We start from the raw sequence: 23,870 nt of genomic DNA on the forward strand, positions 1-23,870 counted from the left end.
GCAGGCTATGTGTTCGCCCTGGCCTCACAAACGACCCATCCCTGTCCATCAGGGATGCAGCCATGTGAGGTGGCTACCTCACTGGACACAACATTGGTTCGTCCGTGCACTTCTAGTATCCTGCGTTCTGGCTGGCGGCACCCCCCTGCCATCTGAGGGTGGGCGGTTTCCCACTTGATATGAGGCACCCCATGCCATCGGGTACAGGTATGTACATTCTGTGTGGGGCCTCTGTCTGGGGTCGGCAGTCCTGTGTGTCTGTGGTGTCCCCTATGTCTGTGCATTGTTGGGCTCCCTGATCCGGTCCCTGCAGGGGTTTTTTATTCCCTCTCAGCAGTGCTGTGTGGGGTTTTTGGGGGTCCCTCTCCTAAGGTCACTTTGGGTGCTTGGAGGTACAGACGCATACGGCGACCGCTGCGTTGTTAAACACCGCCGGTCCGCCATTTTCAGTGTGGGCGGCATGTTTGGCTTCATTGTGGGCATTTCTACAGCATGCTATATAGTGATTTTGGCGCCTTGCGGCGCCATCTTGCGTGTGGCATTGCGATCGTTCAGAGCACATGTCGGCGGCCATCTTGCCGAAGCCTCCCATTAGTTTCTATAGGCATCCATTTTCCCTTGGCCTGCAGCCTAGTTCAGCCTCCAGCGGTGACATCACTTCCTTCTTTCTCACAGAGCCGACTGAAGAAGCTGGTAACACACTGTGGGGTGTCTGTCCTGCTGTTCTTTTCTTATCCTACCTTGTGCAATCTCCTGGTCAGTTTTGTCCCTGCGGGGGGTCTGTGTCTCAGTCTCGATAGCGGTGTGCTGTGGGGGTCCGCAGCGCTCTTACAGGGCCAGTTCAAAAAAAAAAAAAAACCTTTTAATTTCTCTTATGGAATCCCAGGACAGCAAATTTTCTCCAGCTTTGGTGGGGGATTCAGGGTCCTCTGAATCCTCTACCGTCACTAATTTGGCTGCTGTTGTGGCAACTTTGGTGTTAAAATGGATGTGCTGATGTCTGAACGTGCTGCTAGGAAAAGGCCTAGAATTTCCTTTTCTTCTGATTCTGAGTGTGACATGGTTGCTGTAGGTAGCGTCGCCCTTTCGGGATCTCGCTCTTCTCAGGATCCGCAAGAGTCTGAGGGGGAGGCGGAGGTGGCAGGGCTGGACGACTCCCCCCCCGGGTCGCCCGAGGAACGCGCAGCTATGGATGAGTTGATCCTAGCAGTAAAGGAAACACTACATTTGGAGGATGAGCCCACTCCTCCGGGCGTTGTGTCCTCTTTTGGTACACACAGGACCCGTAAGATGGCGCAGGTTTTGCCTTGCTCCGCAGAGTTTCACCATAAGGTGAATGAGCTATGGCCTAATTTAAAACACACCTTCGTGGTGCCTAAGAAGTTTCAAATTCTCTACCCTTTTGCGGCTACTACGATGGCGCGCTGGTGTGTGCATCCTCAAGTGGATCACACGGTAGCCAGATTTAACAAAGCTACCCTGCTCCCTGCCGAGGACTCTCCGGTGTTTAGGGACCCTACGGATAGGAGGCTGGAATCTCTTGCCCGACACTCCTATATGGTGGCGGGTTCCATGCTCAAGCCTATTTTTGCCTCTGTGATGGTGGCTCAGGCTGTGGCGGATTGGACCAAGGTGCTCAAACGCACCCTCGTGGCCGACTCTGCCCCCCCCCCCACTACAGTGGAGATGGTGGATCAGATCTATCGTGGGGTCATGTATTTGTGCGGTGCAGCTCTAAAGGAGGCCCCTTTGGCGATACGCTAGTCCAGTGTCGCTTTGATTAACCGTCGCTTAATCTGGTTAAAATGCTGGTCGGCTCACCAAAAATCCAGGAAGACGGTGGCTGATATCCCCTATGCGGGGTTTCGCCTTTTTGGGGAATCCTTGGATGAATTGGTTAACAGAGTCATTGGGGGTAAGAGCACTTTACTGCCCCAGAACCCTAAGGGTAAGTTTTTCCGCGGTAAGCGGGCCCCCTCCTTTAAACCTACTCAGGGTTTCGTGCCTACTTTCGTGCCTTCAAGGCGTAGAACAAGGGAAAACCCTTCAAGGGCCAAGGTGGCCAGAAGAAGCCCTGGTTCGGCAAACAGAAATCCGGCCAGGCTGGGTCGGCGGCTCAGTCCGCCTCTGCCTGAAGGGGCGCCCTCATCCGTTTCAGGGGTGGGGGGGGGGGCGTTTGCGCGGTTTCCTCCAACCTTGGCTGCTCCGAATCACGGACAGGTGGGTTCAGGAAATCATTCGGTCAGGGTACAAGATCTAATTTCTTTCCCGGCCGGCGAACAGATTCTTTCCCTCAAGTCTTCATTTGACCCCAGGGCGGTTGCAGGACCTGCATCAGGCGGTGCGGGATCTCCTCGACCAAGGGGTGATCGTCCCAGTGCCTCATCGGGACAGGTTTCGGGGTTTTTATTCAAATCTGTTCACTGTGCCCAGAAAGGAGGGCAAAGTGCGTCCGATCTGGACTTAAACCCTTAACCGCTTTGTGCGCGTTCGAAAATTCCACATGGAATCACTCCGCTCGGTGGTGGCCTCCCTGAATCCGGGGGAGTCCCTGGCCTCTATAGACCTAAAAGATGCGTATCTGCACATCCCCATTTTCGAGGGTCATCAGAGGTATCTCCGATTCGCTATCGCGGAGGATCATTACCAGTTTGTGGCGTTACTTTTCGGTCTCGGCTCCAAGGGTCTTTACCAAAGTGTTGGCGCCGGTTCTGGGCCTGTTGCGGGCACAGGGCATTGCGGTCTTAGGTATTCTGGATGATCTCCTGTTAAGATCGAGTGCCAGTCAAAGCCTGTTGCGCGATCTGTCCACTACGGTCCAGGCGCTCTAGGAGTTTGGGTTGACCATCAATATTCAGAAGTCGACTTTGTCGCCTTCGGTTCGTCTCCCATATCTGGGGATGGTTCTGGACTCTGCTCAAGCAAAGGTGTTCTTGCCGGAGGACAAGCTCCGGACCCTACAGAACGAGGTCAGGTCCCTCAGGGACAACAGATCCTCGTCACTCAGGACCTGTATGCGGTCCCTGGGGTTGATGGTGTCAGCCTTCGAGGCGATACCGTTTGCTCAGTTTCACACGCGATCTCTTCAAGCGGAGATCCTGGCCAGGTGAGACAGACTACCTCAGTCTTTGGACCTGAGAGTGTCTCTGAGTCGCCAAACCAGAATGGATCTCTTTTGGTGGCTTCAGTCCCCGGCGGTGTCGGACGGAAAATCTTTCTGGAAAATTCTGTCGACGGTGATAACCACGGATGCCAGCCTGTCGGGCTGGGGTGACATTCTGGGCAACCTGTCTGCCCAGGGCACTTGGTCGGAGGAGGAATCCTCCCTCCCGATAAACATTTTGGAGTTAAAAGCGATCAAGCTGTGCTTGATCCATTGGTCAGATCGTCTTCAGGGCCACCCTGTACGGGTGCAGACGGACAATGCCACTGCGGTGGCGTACATCAACCACCAAGGGGGCACCAGGAGTGCCCGGGCGGCCCAGGAAGTGACCAGTATCGTGTCTTGGGCCGAGACTCATGTCCCGGCGATCTCGGCAGTTCACATTCCGGGTGTGGAGAATTGGCAGGCAGATTATCTGAGCCGCCAGATCCTGGACCAGGGGCAATGGTCCTTGCACCCGGAGGTGTTTCAAATGCTGTGTGCGAAGTGGGGATCCCCGGATGTGGATCTGTTAGCGTCTCGGCTAAACAACAAGGTGGAAAGGTTTGTGGCAAGAACGCGCGATCCACGGGCAGACGCTTCGGATGCGCTGGTGGTGTCTTGGCATCAGTATCATCTGATCTATGCCTTTCCTCCGATTCAGTTGTTGTCCAGGTTCCTTCGCAGGTTGGCCTCGGAACAAACACTGGTGATTCTGGTGGCGCTGGACTGGCCACGCCGGTCCTGGACTGGCCACGCCGGTCCTGGTACACGGATATCGTTCACCTGGCCGTCGAGCTTCAGTGGCGGCTGCCAATGTGAGAAGATCTCCTTTCTCAGGGACCGATCTTCCATCCTGCTTTACAGTCGCTGGCTTTAACGGCTTGGCTGTTGAGAGCCAGGTTCTGAGAGACGGGGGTCTCTCTTCAGAGGTCATTCCTACTTTGATCAATGCTAGAAAACCCTCGTCTGGTAAGATTTATTACTGTACATGGAAAGCTTATTTTGCCTGGTGCGAGTCCAGGGGCTTCTCTCCTCGTTCTTACTCGGTGGCGAGAGTGTTGGCTTTCCTCCAGTCTGGTGTGGACCAGCGCCTTGCGTTGGCCACGATTTTAGGGCCAGGTATCTGCACTAGCTGTTCTTTCTCAGCGCCCTGTGGCGTCCCATTCCTTGATTCGCACCTTCATTCAAGGTGTGCGTCACTTGGCCCCTCCCAGAAGGGAGCCCTTACCTCCATGGGACTTGAACTTGGTTCTGTCCGTGTTGCAACGTTCCCTGTTTGAAAACATCAGGGAAATCTCGTTGCCTCTGCTGTCTAAAAAGGTTACCTTTCTGGTGGCGATCACTTCTGCTCGCAGAGTGTCGGAGTTAGCGGCGTTGTCTTGCCGTTCCCCTTACCTGGTGGTTCATAGGGATAAGGTGGTCTTGTGACCTAATCCGTCCTTTTTGCCGAAGGTGGTTTCGGAATTCCACCTAAATGAGGACATTGTTTTACCTTCGCTTTGTGCGAACCCTAAGCATCCAAAGGAGGTTGCCTTGCATTCCTTGGATGTTGTCCGGGCGATCAGGGTTTACCTGTCGGCGACTGAATCCTTCCGAAAATCGGATTCTCCCTTTTGTCCTTCCTGAGGGACCTCGGAAGGGTATGGCTGCATCTGCAGCAACCATTGCCAAATGGATCAGACAGACCATTGTACAGGCCTATTCGTTGCGGGAACGGGTTCCTCCCTTCCCTGTCAAGGCTCACTCTACCAGATCGGTGAGTGCGTCCTGGGCCTTCCGGCATCAGGCCTCGGTGGCACAGGTGTGCAAGGCTGCGACTTGGTCGTCGGTGCACACCTTTTCAAAATTCTACAAAATTGATGTCCTGGTGTCAGCTGATGCCTCTGTGCGGCAGTGCCATAGGGAACCCTGGTTTGTGTGCGTCCCTGGCTGTTGGGGTTGTTTATCCCCTTGGTTATTTGTTTTCCTGGGTTGTTGCTCATGTTGAGCCCTTTTTTGGTTACCCAGAAGGTTACCTTTCTGTGTATGTAAGGTTCCTTTCTCTGATGTGGGTACTGCGTTGCTTTTCTGGCGGTTGCGTTGCCCACCCCTCATGTCTACACTGCTTTGGGACGTCCCCATAAGTGAAGACTGTATGAGTGGGTGGCGACTGTCGGTGGACGTAAGAGAAAACTGAATTTTTGTAAAATCTTACCGTAAAATTCCTTTCTCTGAGTCCTCCGACAGTCGCCGCCCCGGCCCCTCCTTTGGGGGTTTTTTATACACTATCACTGCTTGGGACCAAATGCTAATAGCTTCTAGGAGTTAAAAAAAAAAAAACGCTAGTGTGAATGGGGTCTTAGGCCATGTTCCTGCATTAGACAATCTGGTTAGGGGTGTGCAGAAAGTACATTAAACCATGATGCATAAAGTACTATTGCTTTCATGCTTATACTCCTGAATTAGAGAGGGTCTCTTTAAATTCTGTCTCTTGCATATCTACTTTAGGACACTTTGTAATAGCATTTTTTTTTTTCAAACTGAGTTTAAGAGCACAACAAGACAATACAATTCATGGTAGTACATAGAGAATAGATTATGTATGCACAAGTTTAAATTGATAACATGGTACAGCAATAGCCAACATCGTAAATAACCCAAAATAAAATCACAAACAAAAGTGAATTGTTGGAGCTATTTTGTGTAGTAGCCTCATTAGTTTACTATCTTTGAAGGTTGCCAAATGATGAAAATACTTATGCTTTCCTCAGGGTAATCGAGATGAAAATCCCAGTGTGAACATGCAGCAAGCTGAAGCTGATGCCCAGCGCCTCTATCAGGCTGGTGAAGGAAAGTTGGGAACAGATGAATCCTCCTTTAATCTGGTTCTGGCAAGTCGAAGCTATCCACAGCTGAAAGCGGTTGCCGAGGCTTATGCAAGGGTAAGTAGTGTAAAGTAATAGGGTCAGCATTTAGAATTTGTGGCCACAATCTAATTTTACATCTTTATGTCTAATCTTTAGACTTGACTGTAGCTATTTGCTTTATCCACAGCAATTATTTCACAGTTCCACCATACAAATATAGGATAAGGGCAGAATGTTTCATGTGTATTAAGCTTTGTTGCTAAAAAAATTTGCCCGGTCTGCATTCAGGAATCTAGGCCTGTTTTTATTATCATGAATTGTACATCTATCCTGTAAGTCATCAACAAAATATTTAAACGTGTGTCATAAAGTGCATAGGTGTATGGTTAAGATATTATATAAAATGGTAGAATAAAAATATAAACTTTTATATATCGCAACCAATTATTAAGATTAATTAATCCAAAGTACATAGTGACTTAAAGTGCTCAAAATTATATATAAATGTCCTTGGTGAAAGTGAATCTTCAAAGTTAAAAGGTGCACATGCTCAGGCTTGATTGATAAAATCTCAGCGGTTCCTGGTCCCAAGTGAATAGTAAGTCTGGTCACTTACTAGATGTAGTGGGTCCTAAATGCCGTATGGCACTAGGACCATTCGAGCTTGTAGGGCTAAAGGGATTCCCTCTAAGAGTGGTCCTATGGGCTGGTAATGGCTCCTTAGGCTCCAATATAAATAGCCAGATGCAATAGGGAGGGGGAAAGAATGCTGCAAATAGTGTAGTAATTAGGTTAAAGGCAGTTTATTTACCCAAAATCTGGGTTTAAAGCAATAAAAGATCAGTAAACAATGTCACTGGTGGTCAGCGGTGCGGGCTGCACGCCCTCCTCTCGGAATAGTGAGCTGGCTTCCGGTTTGCGCTCCACCTACGTGACGCAGTGACCTTGGTGTCAGCAGTGGAATGACAGCGCTGCCTGGGAGGCATCCAAAAGCGGGCCCCTCCACCCGTGCCGGGCTGACGGAGTGTAAAAGGGTACAAAAGCCTAACCTAAATGGCTAAAGGACATTTAAAACAGTTATCCCGTGGAGGGACAATGTGCCAAAGCCAATAATATATCAATGAATATTGACAACGGAATTAAGGTTGCAATATATATTGTATTTGGGACCCAAAAAAAAAAAAGAGAAGAAAACACATATATCTACAATTCTTCCGAAAAGAAAAGGCCAATTAGACTTATTGACAGCATGGGTGGATAGGGACGATGTTTTTTTACATAATATTTAGCAGCCATTGTGTGAGGGGGGTGGGGGACAAAAAAAAAAAACAAAAAGGGGGGAGGGGGGGGGGATGGTCACACAGGAGAGAACATAATTAAATACAAAAGAGCTATAGAATCCGATGCAAAATCTCTAGAAATTAAACTAGGGATGGAACCATTGTGTACTTCATTTTTCCATGCCCCCTGATCTGAAGCCTTCCAAAAAGGCTTGAAGACTGTCTCATTCAAACCTGGAGGTTCAGTCGCCTTTAAAAAGTAAATCCATTTAAGCTCCAGTTGTAGGAGATGTTTATTCCAGTCTCCGCCCCTGGAGCTGGGATGGATACGGTCAAGGACAAGAAATTTGGGTTTGGGGAGTCTTCCAGAATGCACAAGGGTAACATGACGCCCCAATGATAACTCAGGATCACATATTTACATACTTCTAATATGTTGATATATACGTCTCCAGAATTCCAACTTGGTTTTCCCAGCGTAAAAAAAATTGCAATCGCACAACAAGAGATATACAACCCCGTTTGTGCGGCAATTCGCAAAGTGCCTCGCTTGAAATTTGGTACCATTGGGTAAGGTGGGATTGTGATGTGTATGCATGCATTTGCAATAGTTGCAAGATCCACACATATATGTTCCCTTGTATTTGCAAGAATTGAAGCTGGAGTGTTCTTTGAACTCACTACGGACCAATTTATCCCTTAGCGCCGGGGCCCGCCTAAAGGTGAATTGTGGCACCTGTGGCACATGAGGACCCAATGTTGGGTCTAAGGCCAGAAGGTGCCAGTATTTTGTCACAATTTTGCGCAGATCTTGGTGTTGCTGAGAGTAAGAAGAGAGTAAGAAGTTCACTTCTGTTGCTGGTTAGAGCCTTTTTGTATGCTCTTTTTATAGTATATCAGAATATCCTCTCAGTAACAATCTGTCTCGTAGGCCGTTGGCTACTACTTTAAATGTGTCAAGGTCAGTACAGTTGCGTCGTAGACGCAGATACTGGCCAACAGGAATGGACCGTATTAAAGGTTGGGGGTGGAAACTGGTGGCATGAAGAATGCTGTTACCCGCAGTGGGCTTACGATAAAGGCCACTGCGGAGAACACTATCCTCACCCTTAAACACCTCAACATCAAGAAAAGTGATCCTTTCAATGTCTACATGCATAGTGAAAGTAAGATTAAAGACATTCCTGTTGAGTCTCTCCATGCATCTATCTAGGAGGTCACGAGGGCCATCCCAGATTATGAAGATGTCCTCTATATAACGGATCCAGGCCCGGATACAATCCGTGTACATAGTGAGGGACTCATCCGAAAGAAATGCTTGCTCCCACTCCCCCAGGTACAGATTGGCGTAGGATGGGGCACAACATGTCCCCATCGCTACGCCCTGCACCTGGAGGTAGTGGGAGTTTTGAAAATGTAAAGACATTGTGGGTCAGGACATGGTCGAGAAGAGACAGGATAAATTCACTGTACGATTCAAGACCATCATGGCCTGCGATAGTGTGGCGTATAGCTGCAATTCCCCTGTGATGGGGAATTGAGCTATATAATGCCTCCACATCAATGGCTACCAAAAGACAATCTTGAGAAATTGTGAGATCACTAATTCTTTCAAGGAAATTAATTGTTTCTCGTGTATATGATGGTAATTGCAGAACAAAGGGTTTTAGAAAGGAGTCAATTACTTTGCTGGCGTGGTCTGTAATAGAGCCACAACCAGATATAATGGGCCTACCAGGTGGATGTACCGGGTCCTTGTGGACATTCGGGAGAGCGTAGAATGTCGGCGTTATAGGGAAGGCCGTACGCACATACTCCCAAGTATCTTTTGTTATGACATTATTTAAATAAGATACATCCACCAATTCATAGAATTCTAGGTTGTATTTCTGTACGATATCTTTGGTAATCGGCCTATACCAGTCAGAGTTTTTTAAGATTTTGAGACACATGTTGACATATTGTGTATTGTCCATTAGGACAATATTGCCTCCTTTGTCGGCTGGTTTAATGACAATTGAGTGGTTACTAGCTAAAGCATTGACCGCCTGTCTTTGTTCAGGAGTAATATTGGATTCAATAAGTGTCTGTGATTTAAGTTTTTCGATGTCTTTGGAGACCATCTTTAGAAAGGTATTGATGTTGGCATTTTGAATGGGTGGGCATTTATCAATAGGGAGGGTAGGTCCACCCGATCAATCAAGTCCTCATTTTCCTCTAAGAGGGATATCAAGGTGTCCAATATAGGGTCACCTGGAGTGCCTGAGGAGGCTACACCAGTCTCCTTCTGAAAAAGAACCTTAAAGTTTAGCTTGCGGGCAAACAAATGTATATCCTTAATGAAATCGAACTTATTAAGGCGAACACTGGGGCAAAAGCCAAGGCCCTTTTTGAAGCACTAAGGATTCGTCTTCTGATAAGACCTGAGTGAACAAATTAATGATTGTATGATCAGTGACATGTGAAAAAGTATTAGCTAACTGGTCTGTGATGGAGTTTGGGGGATCGATGTGAGTTTCAGAGCTTGTTGATGTACAAGCTCTATAAAAGAGGGGTCGTGTAAATCAATCGTGCTGGAAAGAGTGGATGGTGATTTTATGGATACTGATTTGGTTGTTTGTGCAAGGTGGGGAGAACGTGAGGATTGGGAAGTGGTATCAATTGGTTGGTTAGTACCGTGAGGTTTAAATAGGGAGAAAACTCCCTTAGGATTGGGTTTAGTGTTGGATTTTTTTGGGAGGGACTGATCACCAGTCGACGACTCAGGGAAAGGTCTTTTAGACCGATCAATGTTAGTGGATTTTTTGATTTTAGGTTGGGGAGTGTTTTGGGAGGTGGGTTGTGTGAGGTGATCCCTTCTAGTGACCATATTCATGTTGTTTGTTTGTTGTCCAGTTATATGCCTTCCCCTGCTGGAAAGCGTTTGTCTCGATTTAAGCTTTTTTTGTTTATTACTGAGGATGTTCTTATTGTATATCTCAAGGTGTTGTTTGAGTTTAGTTTCCCGATCTACAAAAGTTTTGTGTGATTTGAAGACTTGGATTTTCTCACACAGTGAGGCAATTTCCAAGTCTAGCTTGCAAGATCTGACTGAATATTCTTCAATGAGAAGTTTCATAAGGGAAGCGGAACAGTCCCTAAGGGATTGTTCCCAATTTGATTTGAATGTGGGACTCAAGTCTTCAAGTAAAGGGAACACCTGAATTCTCAAGCCAAAAGGATTGATATTCTCCTTCAGGTAGTCCCTGAAAGACTTGATGTGCCAGAAAAAAAGATGACTTTCTTTCCAGTAATTTGGATAGCTGGAAGAAAGAAGAAAAAAGTTCTGTGTCTATGTATTCTTTTTTACTGAATTCACTCATGTATTGAGACATTAGTGTTTCCCAATTTTCTCCTGTGTAGCCAGACATGTCAATAACCCTCTAGTAATGGCTGCCTAATAAAAAATATGTATTCTAGATAAGATCCTAATGATAATGAAAACAAAAAGAAAAAAAAGGGGTATTATTAAATCCTTAACGGAGAATAAAAATCATCCACTGATGATTTATTGAGAGGGCTCAGCGGGAGCGAGCGGGGAAACGGTATTTGCTACCAGTAGAACAAGTCTGTGTTCCCGCTGTAGTCCTCAAAAAATGTGCCACATCCCTAAATTGAACAATATAGATTCCCCTGGGGGTGGAACTTTTAGGCAAAGTATAATAGTAGTAACAAGAAAAATTAGTATTAAAAAGATTTATTTTATTATACAAATATAAATACAAAGATAGGAACAATAATATCTTGATAAACGGGTTTAGCAAGCAATAATTGATATATGCAAAATAATTTGACTCAACCATCCAGTCCAGATAAAATATCCGACGCGTTTCGAGGTTTATCACCTCTTCATCAGGGATAGTTCTGTAAGCGTTAAAGAGATATATAGATATATATATAGATATATAGATATAGATATAGATATAGATATAGATATAGATATATATATATATATATATATATATATATATATAATATCTGAATAATAGGATTTGTCTAAAATGACATTATCAAATACATAAAATGCCATTGATTACAAGATGTTTTACAAAATAAATCACACTTACATGGTTGGTAAAACGTTGGAACCCAACCAATGCTGTATGCTCGAAGAGTAAGATCTATAAAGATGTACGTGTCCCAAACATGGGAGGGGCTGATGTAAAATGCACCCTCAGTACACTCAGAACAGCTGGAGTCCAATGGTGCTTGGCAGAATAAGCAAGAGCAAATCATGCCAAAGCTGCAATGTAAGAAATATATAAGGGGCACACTATCAGTATATGCTAAATGCCTAAGAAACAGTTGTAACTAGATATGTGCAGATGTCATAAATCAGTACTAAACGGATATACTATATTTATGTGTTTGTTAATATCCAGAAAATATATTTGTATATCATGATGCGGCTGTAAGGCCAGTCTGAAAATTGCATTCATGAATAAAAAGGATCCATATAGCAGAACTGGACTTAATGTCAGTCATTGAGGCTCAAAACGGCTAATAAATGATTTAGGTACACTCTAGGAATGGTCGGACCTGCCTGCAGGTTCCCTCCTCTCATCCTAATCCCTCAGCTAAGCTGGGCTTTTTTTCCTACCCTCTACCCCCCCCCCCCCTCTGTGAATGTTCCCCAGGCCTGGAGTCTGGTGGGGGTCCCAGTGCAGGGGGCGCAACAGAGACCCCCTGGGTGTCTCCCTTCCATCCTCCCTCTGTAAAGCTCATGTGCTGATGTATGCCGTGCCTTGGTAGTATGGGGTGCAGTACCTGGGGTCTGGTGGGGGTCCCAGTGCAGAGTCTGCCATCGTTTTGCAGCGTTGCCCACGGCCATGTTTGTGTAGTCCGTGACATCATGGCGGCCATTTTCCCTTGGTCCTGGGGAGACACTGGTGACAGCTGGAGCTGCGCAGTGGTGCCTGTGCTCTGGGCCCTCCTCTTCCTTCCCTGGATATATGAACTGCCGGCACACATGGCAAACTGCTGGGTCCGAACATAGGGCGCTCCTCTGGCTGGTAGTGGTTCTTGGGGGTCCCTATCTCTCTGCTAGTAAGTGCCCTGAGTGTGAGGGGGTCCATAGCTGTGCCAAAACTTTTTTGTTGGTGCGGGGTCTCCCTTATCCTATGGAGCCTTAGGGTCACATCTCCCCACTCACCCCCTCATGGAGGCGTCTGGTCCCTTGGACCCCCAGCTCCCCATTGTAGCACTGACGGCAGTCCTACAGTCCTTGGTATCCTAGGTGGAAGTGGCATGTTGGCAAAGACCTAGCGGGAAGCGTACCCTCCCCCCCCCTCTTCTCCTGCTCATCTGTTTCTGAGCCTGGTGCCGCTGTGGACGTAGCCCGTCCAGTGGGGCTTGATATCACGCTCCCTCTTCCATCCAATAGTGAGGATGATTGCATCATGAGAAAATGCTGGTGGACGCACTTATTACTGCAATGTGTGAGACTTTAAAAATGGAGGGTATGGCCCTGGACATGGCTGTCCTTTTTGGTATACACAAGTCACCTTTTATACAGCTGTCTCCTTATCTTACGCGGTACTCAAGCGCTAGGCAGTACGTTACCCTTTTAAGGAATGTTTTTTTTTTTTTTGGTTTTTAAATGGACTGTTCCAGTGGTAGACCCTCCTGTTTTCCAGCTGTGGCACCACCATGTTCAATATTGGTGATTCGGCATTGCGACTAATCCTTGCTTTGGCCCTGGGGTCTCGGACCCTAACTGAATGGGCCAAGCTTTTGCGTCAGGGTCTAAGTAATGAGCAGGTTCCCTCTGCTTACATTGATCTGGCAGACCAGTTGGTCCAGGGGCTGCAGTTTGTGATGCAGCTTTGAATGCAGCTCCTGTGCTGTCCACGTGTTGGGCTCCTGTGTTAGGCTTAAAAATTTGTTTGCAGACCAAGCTTCCAAAAAAGCTCATCCATCTGCCCCCCCAATCCGACCAAACTTCCAAGAAAGCTCACCAATCTGCCCCCCACAGGCTAGGAAAGGGAAGGAGCCTCGTCAGATGTGGGCCCCCTCCTCGGCTCATAAAAAATGTTGTGCTCCTGAGGCTTGCAGACAAGGGAGATAGATCTTTTAAGTCTTCCCTGGGAGGTTCCAAGCAACCTTGGTCTGGTAAGCCTAGAGCTGGCCTTCCTGGACCTGCAGACAAGACCCGTTCAGCATGAAGTTCTGCCCTTACCCGGCGTGGGAGGACATTCTTCGCTGGTCTCCAGGCCTTGTGGACCTCCTCCTTGAGCGTCAAGGGTGTCCAGGAAATTATCCTTTTGGGGGAACTAAAGGGGGGCAGAGTTCTTCCATTTCTGGGGTCTTAGGCCCGAGTCTCTTTTATACGGGTGACGTCTGAACTACATGAGGTCCTGCCTGACCCCTCCCAGGAAGATTAATTATCTAGGTCTGAATTTAATACTGACCAGGGAGGTCCTTCCTCTGGACAAACTTCGGGGACCATAGGCTGTGATTCGCTGGCTGCTGTCACACAGACTGTCTTCTCTCCGGACTTGCATACACGTTCTGGGTCTGGTGGTGTACACCTTTATTGCAATTCCATTTGCACAGGCCTGTACGTGGCTCCTTCAGCAGGTTCCATCCAACAGGAAGATACCGAGGTTCGTGGCGAGGTCATGGGTTCCTCTGGAAGACATCTTTGGGGCACTGTAAGGCCAGTATCCTCGGTTCCTGTGTAGAATTAAGAGCGAGGATCTTCCAATCATTCTGGTGGCCGTAAATGTCCCTTGGGGACTACCTCTGAGGACCAGTTGTTCCAAGGGCTGATCTACCATCCTGCTTTATAGTCTCTGGTTTAAATGGCTTGGCTATTAACAGACCAGGCACTGAGGGATAGAGGTTTGTCTAGATTAGCGATTGCCTACTATGTTGAAGGCGAAGAAGTCGACTTCTAGCAAGATATACCATTGTAGGTGGAAAGCGTACATTTCTTGGCGCTCATCCTTGCTCCTTTTCTGTGGCTCGGATCTTGGCCTTTCTTTAATAGAGCATTGAGCAGACGTTGGCCTTAAGTGCTATCAAGGCCAGGTGTCTCCCTTAGCAATCTTCTTACTGTGACCCCCTAGCCATGCACTCTTTAGTTCGTACCTTCATTTAGGGAGTTGGACATGTGGTTCCACCTGTACGGTCTCTCTTGCCACCATGGGATTTAAACTTTGTGTTCTCGGTTCCTTCAAAACCTACATTTGAAAATATTCAGAAGATACCCCTACCTACGTTGTCCCAGAAGGTGGCATTCTTTGTGGCTAATACATGGGCCCATAGGGTGTCGGAGTTGGCGGCATCCTGTCGTACTTAGTTTGGTGGTCCATAGAGATAAGGTGGTTCTTTGTCCCTGTCAATCGTTCCTACCTAAGGTTGTCTCAGATTTCCATTTGAATGAGGACATTGGGTTGCCTTTCTTGTGTCCCAAGCCGGCTCATCCCAAGGAGTTTGATCTACTTACCTTCGCAGTGGTTCAAGCGATTCGGGTAGCTCTGTCAGCCACGGAGTCCTTTCGGAGGTCAGACATGCTTTTTTTGTTACACAAGGACCAAGGAAAGGGCTCGCTGCTTCGGCTACCATCTCTAGATGTATCATATAGACGGTGACTCAGTCCTATTCTTCTAAATGTCAGGTTCCTCCTTTCCCTGTCACATTATTGGGTACACCTTGTTAGTACCGGGTTGCCTTCATTCTTCGTGGCATAGATTCAACAAGGTGTTGGAAACCTTCCTCTGAGATTTTGATCCTTTTTGACATGATGACATCACACAGTTGCTGCAGATTTGTCGGCTGCACATTCATAATTCAAATCTATTCCACCACATCCCGAAGGTGCTCTATTGGATTAAGATCTGGTGACTGTGGAGGCCATTGGAGTACAGTGAACTTGTCATGTTCAAGAAACCATTTTGAAATGATTTGAGCTTTGTGACATGGTGCATTATTCTGCTGAAAGTAGCGTCAGATGGGTACACTGTAGTCATAACGGGATGGGCATGGTCAGCAACAGTTCTCAGGTAGGCCGTGGCGTTTAAATGATGCTCAGTTGGTACTAAGGGGCCCAAAGTGTGCCAAGAAAAAAAAATCCCTCACACGGTTACACCACTACCGCCACCGGCCTGAACTGTTGATATAAGGCAGGATGGATCCATGCTTTCATGTTGTTTATGCCAAATTCTGACCCTACCGTCTATCTGTATGTCGCAGCTGAAATGGAGACTCATCTGACCAGGCAACGGTTTTCCAATTTTCTATTGCTCAATTTTGTTGAGCCTGTGCGAATTGTAGCCTCAGTTTACCATTCTTGGATGACAGGAGTGGCAGCTAATGTGGTCTTCTGCTGCTGTAGCCCATCCCCTTTGCCCATTCTTCATTCGCAGATGCGTACTTTATTGAAGTCTCATTCACAGATGCGTACTTATTGAAGTCTAACATCCAGTACTGCAATTCCTTTGTCCCTGGCCATGTCTTAGTAATATAGACTCTAATGGGGCCTGTCTATCTCTGTCTCCTGCCTGGGAGACCAGCCCCATAGACTTTAGCGAGACAAGACTTGACAGTGGATTTCAATAAATGCAAGAGACTGTGGGCATCTGCAGAGGGTCAGGGTGGGATCTGTTATGTCAAGTCAAGGGAGTGAAAAGGATAAGTGCACAACTTATTTAGAAATACAGATCTATTCTCCTGAGTATACTAGCAAAAACTAAGGCATGATGGTTATCAGCAGGATCATTCTGTACTGGTTAATGTTTTTTTTTTTTTTCGTCAGTGCCCATTGCACCTGTAAGTGACAGTATAATGATCCCTGTGTCGCTCAGAGACTGAGTGAAAAGTTGTTGGATGGAGTTGGGATTAAAAGTATATGTAAATCCTCACCATGAATTTTCTTTTAGAAGTATGCGAATTATGAGCTGCACACTAGCACTTAGCTCTGTCTGTGTGTTTAAAAAAAAAAAAAAAAAAAGACTGCATAAATTGAAGTAGTCGCCCAAAACCAACCTTCCTTGATGCATTTCACCACTGCTGGCTTGCTCACACGGATAGGCGATTTACAACAGTGGGGAAACGCATCAAGGAAGGTTGGCTTTGGGGTGGACATCAATGTGTGTTTTTTTTTTTTTTTTTGACAAATTAAACACCAAAAAAGCCAAGTTCAGGAATACTGCTTAAATTTTTTATACTTTTGACTGCGAATGGGGATGGGCTGTGGTAACCAGCACCTAGGTTGTCTGTGTGGGATGAAAGGAGCAATGATCCCTGCTGTCTCTGTGGACTATAGCACATCTCCCCTTGTTATTGAGAAGAGAGGGAGATGTTTTGTAGTCCAACATACGCCCTATCCCAGGGTGACAATACTGCCTAAGACTGTAGCCACCTTAGGAAAGGAAGTGTTAATGGCAGGATTACCAAACTGAAATGAAATAAAAGGAGGAGGAGAACCACATCTAGTAATAGGTAGACTGTCCTTGGGTTTAGATGCCCTTTAAATCCTGGATATGAAAAGCATAACTAAACCTGGGAGGACATTTTCTTTACTTATCAATACAGCGCGCATCACTAAATGGCAGACCGTGGGCCGTATGCAGACCGCGTCAAGTTTCCATTCGGACTGCCGTGGTACCGCTATTTAGCAGTCTTTTCTTCCCCTCACAGAGCAGACAACATAATGCAGAACAGTTCTGAATGGAGGACAGCGCTGCCTGAGGTTAACAAGCAGGTGATTGGCTGCTAGGATGAAGGGCGGTCCTAGCAACCAATCATGATCTTGCAATCCCCATCCATCCAGACATGCTATGCATGTGCCTTCCTCCAATCTGCAATCTGTGTAAGCAAGGGAAGACTGTAAGGGAGGGGGTGAAGTCACAGGGAGTGAGGACACTAGTGTGAAAAGCTAAATGTGAGGAATGTGTGTGCTGAGGACAGTGATATGGGGGAGCTGATGACATCAAGGTTGGAGGAGCCTGAGGATTGTAATGTGGGTGCACTGAGGACATTGAAGTGGGAGAACTGAGGACTGTGATGTGGTGCACGAAGGACATCAAAGGGGTGGTGGGCTGAGGACTGTGATGTGTGTAAGGGGGGGGGGGGGCTGAAGACAAAGTGGGGGACTGAGAAATGTAATGTGGAAGGGTTAGGACATTGGGGGGGGCTGTGGATTGTGATGTGTGGAGGGACCCTGAGGACTGATGTGCGGGGGGAACTCAAAACAAAGTGGGGGGGGCAAGGAAGTGTGAGAACATTACTGTGAAAGGAGTGGAGGGGGTGATGTAAAGGGGGACCTAAGGACACTCTTCAAGAGGGGATCTTGATATGAAGTGGGTGGGACGATGATGTAAGAATGGGTTCAGTGCACATGGTGCACAGATCGTGGGTAGGTCAGCACATTGTAATGGGCTGAACTACTTACGAGAAACCTAGAGAAAAAAGTGATTGACCTTTTTTTTTTTTGTTTCCAAAATTGCACAGAACCAAGCCGCATGGTGCTGCGACAACATGCTGTTTGGCACATGTGAAAAGATGCCGCCGGTACAGACATGATATTCGGAACTCTGCTAGAAGAAAATTTTACTGACCTGGACCTCTGTGAATTTTAATTCAATACCCCTGCAATACAGGGTTTTTATTTCATAATTTAAAAAAAGACTTGCTTGTAAAAAGGTTAATGATTTTGTGACACTGTTGATGAATTTTCCTTTTATGGTAATTTATAGATTTCAAAGCGGGACTTGCTCAGTGTCATCGGCCGTGAATTTTCTGGCTACATAGAAGATGGATTAAAGGCAATCTGTAAGTATGAGCTCATGGTCTGAAAACCGACACAATAAAAGCAATGACAATATGTGTTTTTACCAGACCAGTGTAGTCCAAACACTTTTCCTAGTGCTCAATATATTATCACTGTTATGGTCTATATATCGCATGTTCAAGGTGAATTGATACTGAGTAATGTCTATTTCTTTTACAGTGCTGTGTGCTATAAACCGTCCAGCCTATTTTGCAGAAAGACTTTACAAGTCCATGAAGGGAGCTGGTACAAATGATTCCACTTTGATTCGAATTGTGGTTACTCGCAGCGAGGTACAGTATTGTTCTATACAGCTCTGTTTTTGGGATCATACAAGTTTAAATGACAAACGGGGATGGGGGAAAAAAACTGGATTCCAAATGGTGTGTGTAAAATGCTTAGCAGTGCAGTAATAGTAAAGTGGTTGTAAACCTCAGACCTGAACAAAGCATATGTCTCTATAGCGCATACTTGTCTAAATCCAGGGCACTAAGTGTAATTTCGGTTTGCTGCCCTGTTGCTCTATCAGCATGAGTCACTTCTGACAAGTTTTCTTGACACCAAGTGGGAAGAAAGGTGATGGGAAGGGATCTCCAGCACACAGCCTGTGACTGACCTTCATCTCTGTTCCTGTGTTGGGGTAGAGGGGGGTTGTTCCCTCCAATCATCTCTCAGAGCCTGCCTCACTGAGCTCTGCAGAGTGTAATTTCAGCCGCCCTGTTTTCTGACAGCTAAGCCAAATTTTTGACTTTGAACAGATGGAGAAGATTGCAGATAAACAGATACAACTTATGTAGGAGGATTTGTATCCCCTCTGCATCACCTGAGGCCAGTCACTTCACTGGTACTGTATATGTAAGGGTTTACAACCACTTTAAATTGGCAATATTATGTCATGATTTGGCTTCTAATTTAGGACTGAAAAGTCATAGCTACATAACTGTACTTTATCACCTTCCGGGACTTTCCTCCTTCGGACTGGATGTCCTCTCTAAAGGGGCTGCGCAGCCTATCACTGGCTGTGTCAGTGATAACTGATCACTGTACCTGCTCAGTGCGAGTACCGTGTGACTGCTGTGACCAACCACAGCAAGTCACAAGACAGTTGTGACAATTGTGTTACTAGCTGTAATTGGTCAATGTGATCACATGGTACAGACAGGGCCAATCACAGCCCATTTGTACTATGTGATTAGCTCTGGCCAATCACAGCTAATCAAAACAAGCTGAATAAATCAGTTTCATTCAGTAAAATGTTTGCTGAAACTCGCTGCTATAAGTAATCATACTGTTTAAAAAAAAAAAAAATCCTGATGTTTTCCCCAGGGTAGTACAATGTCACTATGGTAACTTTATATTGCTCTGGTCAGTGTTTTTTTTTTTTTTTTTTGTACTGTCACTATTGTGTCTGATGACCACCACACCAGTTATGATGACCCCGTACTGTACTGGTGACAGTATGTGTAAAAAAACAAAATTGTTAATGTGTTTTTTTTTTTTTTGTTCCTTTTCCAAAAACGTACAACTTCAAAAACTCGTCATGCCTCTTACTAAATACCTTGGACTGTCTACGTTCCAAAAAGGAGTAATTTTGGGGTATTCATACTGTCCTGACATTTTTTGGCCTCAAGAAATTAGATGGGGTGTCAGTACATCAGGATTGATTTTAGATGTATACCATAGTCTGTGGCCTCTCTAACTTTCATACAGACTAAATAAATAATACACACTGATTTAGGTTATTTTTACCAAGGAAGTGTAGCAGAATATATTTTGGCCTAAATTTTATGAAAAATGTTATAACCTACGAAGAAAAAAACACTTTTCTCTTTCGCTTGATGGACACCGTGCTCCATAAATCATAACTAGTGGGTTATATTGCCTCCTCCAGGAGGCAGAACAAAAAACACCTGGCTACGCCCATGGGCCATCCTCAGCTTGGTATACAACCTTCCTCTCTGCTCTAGGTAATCAGTTTTAATCTGTCTAGTCAGGAGTAAGGACCTAGGCTCTCGGCTGAGATATCTGGTCCTAGCAATTTTCTCCTTCCTTACATCTTTTTTGTTTTCTCTTGGGAGATCTACAGTCAACTGCGCCAGGGTGGGCAAAGGGCTGGATAATCTAGATCCAGTGCCTCAGCCAGCGAGCGCATGCAGAACGCAGCTACGCGCTAGGTCTGCCACGACATAGCCTCACCGACAGAGGCTGGCCCGCGTGTTAAACGTCTCGTAGGGTCGCATACGACCAGGCTTGGGTCTGAGTTGCAGTGTTCCCCTGGAGCATTAATTAGTAAACCTATGTGATAGCGCTGCTAAATTATGCCAATAATTAAATATTAACAGTGCTTAAACAAATAATACGGCATAATAAAAAAGTAAAAAGTGCAATCCAAAAATAGCGCCTCCTAAAGTGCACCAATAGTGCATGAACACTGTGCAAGTGAAACAATAAGTCCTGATGTGCTAAAAAAAAAAAAAAAAAAAAAAAAAAAAAAAAAAGGGAAGGCACTCCACAAAAGGGGAAGGCACTACGCCACATCCATCATGGCTTCAACTGGAGGAGAAACTGAGCGGTGTAGGTGGGGGCTTTATATACTATCTATATCTTCAATAGTGCCATAGTAATTGCCTATCACGCATGCGCGGTGACCCCGTCTGTAGTTGATATCAAGCAGACATAAAAATCTAAGGATGGCCGAGAGGGGAGCATAGTAAACATAGTGCCACAAACTGCTTCTATATTGAGTAACTCAATGTCGTACCCGCATCTGAAGCTTCCAGTGCCGCGGATCGACAGTCTTCCGCGCATGCGTGGTAACCCCGAAAGGACCTCGGGGGACCGCACATGCGCAATGAAATCGCGGCTGTTCTAGCGACCAAGCAGGTTGCAGCTACAAGATATTATCTTGCAGATGTGGGAACACATTTAGGTGGTAGCAGCAGCTTTATTTGTCACTGTTTATTAAGGGTAGCGCACAATTACACTGGCTTGTTAGCTGTCTGGAGAGTTACCCGCACCATGGAAGGCTAAGTACAGTCCACCCTCTCCCCTTTTTGGTGGTTTTCTTTGGGGTGGACGCAGGTAACCTTCAGGGATGGTCAGACCTGCCAGCAGGTTCCCTCCTCCCATCCTTAAATTCTTCACTGAGCTGGGCTTCCCCCACTCCCCCTGTCTGGACCTAGAGTCTGGTGGGGGTCTCAGGGCAGAGAAAGCAGCAGAGACCCCTGGGGTATCTCCCCGCTATCCCCACTCTGTAAGGGTCCTGGGATAGTGTGTGTCCTGCCTTGGTAGTCTGGAGGGGTCCCAGTGTAAAAGACCCCAAGGTTTATGCCCTGCTGTTTGCAGTGTGGGTATAGTGCAGGGGGGTCCCAGTGCACCAGTAAAGCAACCATGATCCCAGTAGAGGAATCCCGTCCTTTAAGGACCCAGCTTACAAAGCGGAGGCTGTGGGATGCAGCATCATTAAAATAAAACATACTGGCGCAGAGTAGATCAGAGCTGGCCCTTACAGGTGATGGGGCAAGGTGGGTGGCCAAAGATAATAAATGTAATACATAGATAAATAAAAGTCCATCAAGGGGTGACAAGTCTTATACAATGGTAGTATGTTGATAGGAGATGGGTGCTGGCTCGTGGATGGCTGCTCAGTGTTCAAGCTAGAAGGGGCTTGTGCAATAACTGGGGAAAAAAAGACGAGCGCCATCTGAGTGCAGCATCAAATGTTTATTTATGGCAGAAGAAATATAGGTACTCACACTTGATTAAGGAATGTGCTTCTGGTTCAATAGATCATGTCATAAAGTCCCCTGGGAGGAGGGATGCTTAAGGATGGCCTCGGCGGCTGCTCAATCCTAGGACGCAGCTTTGCAGACAGTCTGGCGGCTTCTCCTGTGCCTCGACTTCCAGGTGCAGGGGGGTTGCCAAGGCGACGCATTTGCAGAGCATGCGCTCCTTCTTCAGGCCTAGCTGAGCCATATCTATGGTGAACTTCAATAGGACCTGAGTGGTGTCTCCTGTGTCCTAACTATCAAAGCTGCCAATCGCTATTAGGATGCTAAAATGGCACATTCTTATTTAAACAATGGATTAAAAAGCAATTTAAAAGGGATACAGACATATAAGCAATAAAAACTGTCTATAAGGAAATATTAGGAATTATAAAAGTTCATCATGTATGATGGCATAGGAAAAAAGGTGGAATGTATTCCACTGATGAAATTTAAAAGCTCATTATGTATGTATGTCAGTTTGCACAGGAAAAAGGTGGGATGCATTCCACTGATGAAATTTAAAGGGTAGTCTGGAAATTTATATATATATGGTCTGGTAAGCCTAGAGCTAGCTTCGCCCGGACCAGCAGACAAGACTCCTGCAGCATGAAGGTCTGCCCTCACCCATTATTGGGGTGGGGGGACATCTTCGCTGGTTTCCGGCCCTGTGGACTTCTTTGAGCGTCAAGGTGATCCGCAAAATGTTTCTTTTGGGAGTACCCAGAAAGGGGGACAAAGCTTGTCCTTTTTCAGGTTTTTTTTTTTTTTTTTTTTAGGTCCCGAGTCTCTTTTTGCGGATTTAATTCCTGCGAAGGTTCAGGTAATGTCTGAACTACCTAAGGTCCCCCCTATCCCTGTCCAGGGAATTGATTTACTTAGGTCTGATTCTATTTCTGACTAGGGTGGTCATTCCTCTGCACAAGCTTCAGGGACCACAGGCTGTAATTCTTTGGCTGCTGTCAGAGATAGTTTCCTCTCCCATTTTGCATACAGGTTCTGAGTCTGGTGGTATCCATCTTCAAGACAGTTCTGTTTGCACAGTCCTACATGCAGCTCCTTTACCAGGTTTGGCTCTACAGGAGGATACCAAAGTTTGTGACGAGGTCCTCTGACAGACGATGCAGGCGTTCAGGGGCCACGGTAAGGCCAGCATCATCCTCGGCTAAGGCTTCTTCCGCAGTTCCTACGAGGAGTCAAGAGCGAGGATCTTCCAATCATCCTGGTGGCTGTAAACGTCCCTTGGGGGCTTCCTCTCAGAGAAAACCAGTTGTCCCAAGGGCTGATCTTTAATCCTGCTTTACAGTCGCTGGTTTTAATGGCTTATTGAAAGCCAGGTACTGAGGGATAGAGATCTGTCTGGATCAGTGATCCCTAGTACGGTGAAGGCGAGGAAGTCGTCTTCCAGCAAGATATACAATTGTATGTGGAAAGCGTACATTTCTTGGTGTGAGCCGATTGGCGCTAGTCCTCGTTCCTTTTCTATGGCTCGGATCTTAACCTTTCTTTAACCACTTTAGCCCCGCTCACATGGAGGCTACTGCGGCAAAGTGCCGCAATCCCGTCCAGCGACGTAGACCTACGTTGCTGGACTCCGCCCCTTGTGGGTGGCGCTCGCGCTGTGTTCATTCACAGCGGGAGTCGGGCCAGGGGAGGAGCAGCGGCGATTGCCGCTGCTCTGCCCCGATCGTCGGGGATCGAGTCTGGAGATCCGCCCGCTGTGTGTAAACACAACGGGCGGATCTCCATAGTGACAGGGACTGACAGATCGGAGTGTTCAGCATAGCTGGACATCCGATCTGTCCTTCTGTCACAGTCACCTCCCCCCCCCCACACGTCAGTAAGCACCAGGCATACATTAACCCCTCCCTCTCCAATAAAATTAACCCCTTCCCTGCCAGTGTCATTTTTACAGTAACAGTGCATATATATAGCACTGATTACTGTAGTTATGTCAATGGTACCCCCAAAAGTGTCAAAAATGTCAGTCAAGGGTCCAATCTGTCCGCCGCATAGGTA

At 46.6% G+C, this 23,870-nt stretch overlaps 1 protein-coding gene across 3 annotated transcripts in view; it reads left to right on the forward strand.

Annotated features, from left to right (window-relative positions):
- ANXA7 (annexin A7) overlaps positions 1 to 23,870 on the forward strand; it is a 138,619-nt gene that overhangs the window by 94,563 nt on the left and 20,186 nt on the right. For all 3 annotated transcript variants that reach the window (XM_082268068.1, XM_082268070.1, XM_082268069.1), the window contains 3 exons: positions 5,896 to 6,066; positions 18,011 to 18,086; positions 18,265 to 18,377. In XM_082268068.1, the coding sequence (XP_082124194.1) occupies positions 5,896 to 6,066; positions 18,011 to 18,086; positions 18,265 to 18,377 (360 nt within the window). The remainder of the gene's footprint in view (positions 1 to 5,895; positions 6,067 to 18,010; positions 18,087 to 18,264; positions 18,378 to 23,870) is intronic.

Source organism: Pelophylax lessonae (genome assembly GCF_965119305.1).
Source record: "Pelophylax lessonae genome assembly, chromosome: 9".
NCBI lineage: Eukaryota > Metazoa > Chordata > Amphibia > Anura > Ranidae > Pelophylax > Pelophylax lessonae.